Below are 7,622 nucleotides of genomic sequence, written 5' to 3'. Positions count from 1 at the left end.
TGAGTGAGGGAGCTCTTCATTATCCACCGAGTAAAGAGAAAACCTTCACAGCTTCAGGAAGTGTCCAAATAACCGGATGAAAAGTCACTTTATTGTCTCAGACTGTCACAACTACAGTGCTTCAACTCCAGATGATGTGCATTGGGTTAGAGAAACATTGACAACACTGCACCATAAATATGAAACGGTTTGTGTTTCCAGTTCAGTCCATGGTTGTGTTATCAAAAAACACAAGTGTCGTCATCCTCTCATATCGTCTACAAACTTATCAAACGGCAGATATAACATGTTGAAATGCCTTTTATTGGTAATAAGAGCTCTTCCCCCTGCACCGAGTGTGTGTTTCTCCCAGGATTTAGTGCAAGGTAAGTCAGGTTGACCTCTTCAACGCTAAGGTCTCAGTCCTCGTTACAGTCAAACAAACGCCCACCGTGGCAACACTATATCAAGTTCCTAGCTTCGTCAAACATAATAGAGGCATTTCTTGAGGGGGAGATTTAGACCTGTGCAATATTTAAAAAAAAAGAAGCCTATCCCTCATCAGAGAGTACATTTTAAAGTCCTTGTAGTCTTGCGATAGCAGCACTGTGAGCAGGTGCGTTGGTGAAAACAGTCCCCACAAAGAAAGACGTTCCTCTCAGGATGTGGCGAATAACTGTGCAGGAGCCGGACACTTCGATGTGGAAACCCAGATCTCTGAGTTCCTCCTCTGTCCGCAGTTTGGTTTGACTTGATGGAGATGCGAAGAACTGTAAGGGGAACAGAGGACGGCGTAAATATACAAGCTGGCGTTATCTTATATAGATTTAAGACTGACACGAACGTCACATTTTCTATCGATTCAAATATCTAAACGACTAATACACCTTCAAAAAATCGAATTAACAATTTCATTTTCTTTGGACCAACTGTCTGTTATTGTGTATATTGCAGCAAAGAAACAAGACATGAAATAAAGACATTAGAATAGAGTATCAAAATGTATTGCAGCATCATTTAAACAATGTTACCCCCTATATTTAGAAATGCATAAGCTATCCTGGTATTCCCTTTTTATGAGACAGCTTTAAAAAGAATAACTCACAGCTTCTCCTGTTGTCGGGTTAATAAAGTCCGCCCAGTAGCCTGCAGTCCACAGAGCGAAGCACATTTCCTTCGCTCCGCTCACAAACTGCAGTTAGAAAGAAAACACATGTGTCAACAGCTGTTTTATAACTTCATGTAACATTATCAAACTTAAAAGGGACCCCTATTATACTGTCTTTCATCAATATGTTACAGGTCTCAGATATATCCAGAACATGTCTCTGATTGGCTGAAACACATATACCATAATCCCCTCTGTTTCAGCCCTGTTTCAAAAGTGCTGAAGAGCTCGGGGGAAGCAGTGTGTGGACCTCTTTCACCTGTCAGCGCAATTGTGGTTTAAACACATTTAAATAATTGGTTTAAATGGCATAATAATAATAATGACGACCGTCCGTTCTGTGATTCTCCAGAACACACAGATGGCCAGTCCGCCCCTGCAGTAGCATATTATTTTCGATGAGAGATGACATGTTGATGAAGAAGAGACATGAAGAAGAGGGGACACATGTTGATGAAGAAGAGACATGAAGAAGAGGGGACACATGTTGATGTAGAAGAGACATGAAGAAGAGGGGACACATGTTGATGTAGAAGAGACATGGAGAAGAGGACACACATGTTGATGTAGAAGAGACATGAAGAAGAGGGGACACATGTTGATGTAGAAGAGACATGAAGAAGAGGGGACACATGTTGATGTAGAAGAGACATGAAGAAGAGGGGACACATGTTGATGTAGAAGAGACATGAAGAAGAGGGGACACATGTTGATGTAGAAGAGACATGAAGAAGAGGGGACACATGTTGATGTAGAAGAGACATGAAGAAGAGGGGACACATGTTGATGTAGAAGAGACATGAAGAAGAGGGGACACATGTTGATGTAGAAGAGACATGAAGAAGAGGGGACACATGTTGATGTAGAAGAGACATGGAGAAGAGGACACACATGTTGATGTAGAAGAGACATGAAGAAGAGGGGACACATGTTGATGTAGAAGAGACATGAAGAAGAGGGGACACATGTTGATGTAGAAGAGACATGAAGAAGAGGGGACACATGTTGATGTAGAAGAGACATGAAGAAGAGGGGACACATGGTGATGTAGAAGAGACATGAAGAAGAGGGGATTTCTAAAAGACATGAAAAGTGGATTTTGCATAATAGGTGACATTTAAAATAACCCAAAAACACATCACAGCACTCACTTTGTTGAGCTGCTGCTCTCTGTCCTGCTCTGCCGCCTCCTCACACCGACTGTTACTCTGAGTGACCGTCACAACTGTGATGGAGGCAGTGGGCGCTGAGGGGAACATCAGCTCAAGATCTGACAAAAACACACACAGTTTTGTTATTTAAGGTCATGAAAAACAAGTGCCAATAAATAATAAATGCCAGTAAATAATGCCAATGCCTTACCTTTCCTTAGCAGCTCAGGGCAGGAACTTATGGCGCAGTCTGTGTCCGTCTGATGAAAGTACTGCTCAGCTTTGTTCACTCTCGTGTCTATACCACCCAAATTTCCCTGAGAAACAAACACACATTGAGAAAAAACTACTTTGAAGAATGTATATGAGGAAAATATGGGATAAGCAATTAGTTTGTTGAACATTGGGATAACGATATTAGTTGCAGATCATAAAACAGATAGTGTTTAATGCTGAAATGCAACATAGAGCAAAAATGATAACATATCAAAATATCATTCTGGATATATTGTGCAGGTTTAGCTAAAACCCCCACATTGAAATGATTGTAAAACGTACCTGGAACTCATTTACGAACTGGGCCAGGATGAACTGGTGTCTCTCCGTGCAGCTGGGGGCCGTCAGTACGTCCGGCACCGTCCTGTGGACTGGAGTCTTTAATTTCTTTTGGTGGCCCATGCCCTCCAGGTGGCAGTCGAAGCCAGAGTTACCCGGGAGCTGAAAGCGCTGATCCTGAGGTCCAAACGGTCCCATGCTCTCATCGGGCCACACGGTCCTGGGGCCTAGAGACGGATGTGAGAAACATATTATATAGCATCTGTTTTCTGCTTAATCTTATCTTCAACTGTGTTTGTAGTCCTGTTCGAACCATAATCTCATCACTCTCATAGCTAGAACAATACTATGATTGAAGCTCCCTTCAGATCTAGATCAGGGCATTTTCTGAACTGTAGACTGTGGTCACATTTATCAGCAAATGGTGAAAGATTATTTACATTAATTATGTGACTGTAGTTATTTAATTGCTCTTTTTACTGCACTGTTTTATTATTATTGTGCTGCTGTGTTTATTGTATTTTTGGCACAACAAGTTCCTTGGGGATGAATAAAGTCTTATCTTATCTTATGATGAATCCCCTGGTTGTCTCACCTGAGTCTGTGTGTGATGAAGATATGTACGGCTCGTCGGAGCTAGCAGCAGAGAAGGTTCTGGTTCTTCCCACTCGCAGGGCAGCTAGTACTTGATGGCCAGCAGTCTTAGAAAGGAACAGCCGGCCCCGACCACACAGCACCTAAACAACAACAACAACAACTGTCAACAGCCGGAAACATTTGGAGAAATTGTACTTTGTAAAACAAGAAATTAAACATCATTTTTATCATAAGAAAATGTATAACAGGGATTTATGTTACGCTTAACTTGCATGCTAGAATGAAAGATAATGTTAACTATTATTATTAACTATTATTTATATATCTTGTTTACGTTACACTATCAAATGGACACCATGCCTGCAGCTACACACCTTTACCTGGTGGAAAGTAACAATTTACTCAGGTGCTGCAAAGAGTGCTTTTACTCCTAACACTTTACATATAATTTGAATAACAAGTTAAATAACAAGTTGAATAAAAAATGAGAAGCTAAGGAGCACATGCTACTTCATGCACTATAAAAAGACTACATTATGGGATAAATAGGTTGTTTTAAATCCTTATATATTCTGTATGTTGTGTGTATTTGATAGCCTATAGCTATAAACAGGGACAGGGGTGAGTTGTTATGTCACTTACACTGCTGGACATTGTGTGTGGTCTTCTGTTTCTCACGTTAAACCTGCTGGATAAAAACAACAACAATAAGAACAGAAAAAAGAACACCCCTTACTGTTGGTTATTAAAGAAAAACAACACACTTAGCTTGCTAGTTTGCTATCCGAAGTTATTCTAACAATGCTAACATGATGCAATGAATACATGCGTGTTACACGGGGCTAAAACACATCAAGGGTCAGGTCTATCATTGCCTAACTTGTAATAAATAAAAACAGTATTACATGTGATGATTTAAACACAAACCAAACAGCTGTTAGCTCCTCGCGTTAGCACGTTGTTTTTACAGCAAATATGGAAGGTCAGCTGATTCTTATTTTGACACCTTTCGACAGTAATCTTTACTTCCTAGATAAATATAAACTTGGATCAAACACCTGACAACGTGGACAATAAACCCGTCTATAATCTGATGGAAAAACGGACCAATAAACACGTTTTAATGGGATAACATTATGAAAAGTACATGTTGTTCTTACCTGTTAACTTGCACGTCCGCAGCTATGGCATAACAACGACGGGAAATGACGAGGGACAAAACAGTCGTATTTCGCGTACTGGTTAAATGGTATAATGTTAGTTATAATGGGGATTTATTAATTAGCTGCATGTTGTGAGACAATATTTATTGATAATACAACAGCCTTTTTTGCGCTTTTCACCAGCCCTACACTAAATATATATATAATATACATTATAGCCTGCATTTTCCCATTTTCACCACAAGATGGCAGCAAATAACAGCAGTAATTCCCCTTTGCAATGCAATGTGGCCTTAAAGTAGCCTTCATTTATCATTTAAAGTTGGTTATGTACTTGCCTGCTATATTATTGATTGTGCACCAGATTGTTTGCAACATATGATATTGAGTTATTTAGAAAAAAGGTTATTTTCACACTTTTGTTGATATTTATGGGTTTTTACAAAGGCCTATTATCTAAACCTTTCAGTTTGACTGTAAAACATTCAAAAAGAGGAAGTAAACCCAATTAATACCAAGTGTGTCAGCTGATTGCCCACAGCTGATTAAAAGTGCATTATTAGTACTATCAATCGGGTCAATTTTGACATTTTGGGCTTTGTTTGCTACCCCAACATGTCTTATACAGTGGATAGATATCCAAAGTACACATTTAGATAACTTGTTTATCTGTGTATGAAGATTTTTCCTAGATTTTTCCTTACATAACAGATTTCTATTCGTGAACTGTATGCAAATGTCCACATATTTAATAAAATAATAGCTCTTTTTTTTTTACCCTATTCACCCTCAGTGTCTCCCCTTAATTTACCTTGGCTAACCTCCACATATTGTTCTGAATCAAAGACTGTACTCAACGGTTCCCAGGTGGGAAACTGAGGAAAAAGGGGACACATGCTCAGCAAAAATCCCCCTCCCTTGATCAATAAAGTTTAAAAAGTAGAAAAGAGAAATAGTCGTGGCAGTGTTATTTGAAGTGCTGTCAGAAGTCGTGAAGGACAAGGACAGCTGTAGTAAAGAACATTCTGCTGGCGTACACACATCTCTTTAGCTGACTTAGACAAGCTGATGGACACTTTCTCTGAACAGACAAGAGATATGCATGTGTGTGTGTTGCAGTGTGTGTGTGTGTGTGTGTGTGTGTGTGTGTGTGTGTGTGTGTGTGAATGCCACAGAGCTTGGCTGTCAGTGAGTCTCTCAGAGGATCATTTGCAACCGCAACGCAGAAGCATCCACCCTAGATGGAGCCCCTGTGGGACACTGACACACACACACACACACACACACACACACACACACACACACACACACACACACACACACACCACACCACACACACCACACACACACACACACACACACACACACACACACACACACACACACACACCACACACACAACACACACACACACACACACACACACACACACCACACACACACTTTTATTTGGAGGTAAAAAGCATTGAATTAATCAAAAAGGAAATGTTATACTTTCTGTTTTGTAGTGAGATAATGTGCAGCTCAAATGACATTAAAGCTGCACCCACCATTTTAGTTTAATGTAAATTAATTTGTCAATTTGTCCATAAAATATCAAAACAAATACAGAACAGAAGGAGGACACGATCATGTCAAACGCAACAAGGACAACAAAGAAAAACAAACTAACAAGACAATAGATGAAAACTAGGCAAAAACAAAAACGGTTGTGTTTGTCAGCATAATAATGGAAAAAATACATCTCCGATTTTCATGACACTTCGTGGAAGGATGAAGCATGAGCCAAGGAAGTAACCTTTAAAATGTGGAGTTGAACCGATTGACGGGCCATGATGTTTTTGTGCCCTTTCTAGGAAAACGCTTTTCCCTGGACAGCAGTGACTGGTTTTCCTAAGTGCAGCGAGTCAGTCGAAGTCTTTATTTATTTTTTATTGCTGTGCTGTCAGGCCACATCGGGTCTTGTCTGGAATCAGCACTTTTATATTAACAATTCATCCACTGTCAAAAAACACATTTCCATCTCACCACATCCTGAGCTACCTGTCTTGACAACCAATGAAACAGGCAGAGATGACTAACCTATAGGAAATGCATGGATACGGGTTTTGTCAGAGACTAGTCTGTACCATCTATACTTGACATTTGTATACATGCTTGCTCGTGTTGGATTTAAAACCCTGGTGTGTAAGGCTTTAAATCCCCTTTATCTCCAGGTTTCTTCAGTCCCTGTTTTGTTCTTGGCCACTTCTAGAAAAATATCCCTGACCTTTGCATTTGGTTATTAACCTCAAAGATATTCAAAACTGTGGCGTTATATTTGCTTGGTAGCCTGGGAAAGATGTGTAAAAGTATTACGCATATTTCTTTGTATTACGAGACGATATCCTGTTATGTTAAATAAATATCACAAAATGAAGAAGTTCAAGGAGGAAGACAATTACCATTTTCATTGTATCATCTCTCCAGGTCTCCATTGCATATACATTTTCTCCTGCGAAGGGCATTCAAACAACCTTTTTTCTTATCTCTGCAGCCGCATTTCTACTGCCATTAAGATCACATCTCCACCTCTCCAGGGTGGGATATTTAAAATGACTGTTTTTATAAGTTCTTCCCCTCTAAACTGATTTCATTTATGGGGTTAATCTTTTACATATTAAACCCAACATCCATTTCCTCCCCCTGATTGACCTAACTTGATGAACATGGTCACAGTGGACGCTGATGCAAAATGCATGAACAGCTCCTCCCGATGCATAATTATATGATCGCAGAATCACAGTGCTACCTCATTAGAGACTGTAAACCCCGGGGTAGCACACGGAAAATAATTGAAGAGTTCAGCACTACCGACAACGCTCAGAGCATTTTGGAATCCATTTTAACAAATAAGCACCAGCTGCAAGCGGGATGATATCTCCGAGAAAGTAGCACAGAGATGATTTCTGTTTTAATAAAACATGTTGGCTTGTTAATAATGCCACAAACACTGCCAACAAGGAATTA

At 39.9% G+C, this 7,622-nt stretch overlaps 1 protein-coding gene across 2 annotated transcripts; it reads right to left on the bottom strand.

Moving 5' to 3' along the window:
- Positions 1–58: 58 nt before the first annotated feature.
- mmadhca (metabolism of cobalamin associated Da) lies at positions 59–4,691 on the bottom strand. 2 transcript variants are annotated; one of them, XM_034151625.1, is made up of 8 exons: positions 4,611–4,691; positions 4,093–4,138; positions 3,449–3,590; positions 2,857–3,080; positions 2,510–2,615; positions 2,299–2,417; positions 1,085–1,171; positions 59–749 (listed from the first exon to the last, which is right to left on the bottom strand). In XM_034151625.1, exons 2-8 carry the CDS (start codon positions 4,102–4,104, stop codon positions 555–557), a joined length of 885 nt encoding a protein of 294 aa, XP_034007516.1. In that variant the 5' UTR covers positions 4,105–4,138; positions 4,611–4,691; the 3' UTR covers positions 59–554. The 2 variants fall into 2 exon arrangements, with proteins under 2 accessions (XP_034007516.1, XP_034007517.1); XM_034151626.1 differs by having other exon boundaries at positions 4,093–4,135; positions 4,611–4,668.
- Positions 4,692–7,622: the final 2,931 nt, after the last annotated feature.

This window comes from Trematomus bernacchii, unplaced genomic scaffold (assembly GCF_902827165.1).
Source record: "Trematomus bernacchii unplaced genomic scaffold, fTreBer1.1, whole genome shotgun sequence".
NCBI lineage: Eukaryota > Metazoa > Chordata > Actinopteri > Perciformes > Nototheniidae > Trematomus > Trematomus bernacchii.
Note: the sequence above shows the minus strand (reverse complement) of the source record. Positions and strands in the feature narration are given on the sequence as shown.

Bases quoted from the DNA above. Each gene is read 5' to 3' on its own strand.
- mmadhca (XM_034151625.1), bottom strand. The intron at 3,081-3,448 runs GTGAGACAACCA...ATCCGTCTCTAG, and splicing joins TTCATCACACACAGACTCAG to GCCCCAGGACCGTGTGGCCC. The intron at 1,172-2,298 runs GTGAGTGCTGTG...TTCTAACTGCAG, and splicing joins GAGAGCAGCAGCTCAACAAA to TTTGTGAGCGGAGCGAAGGA.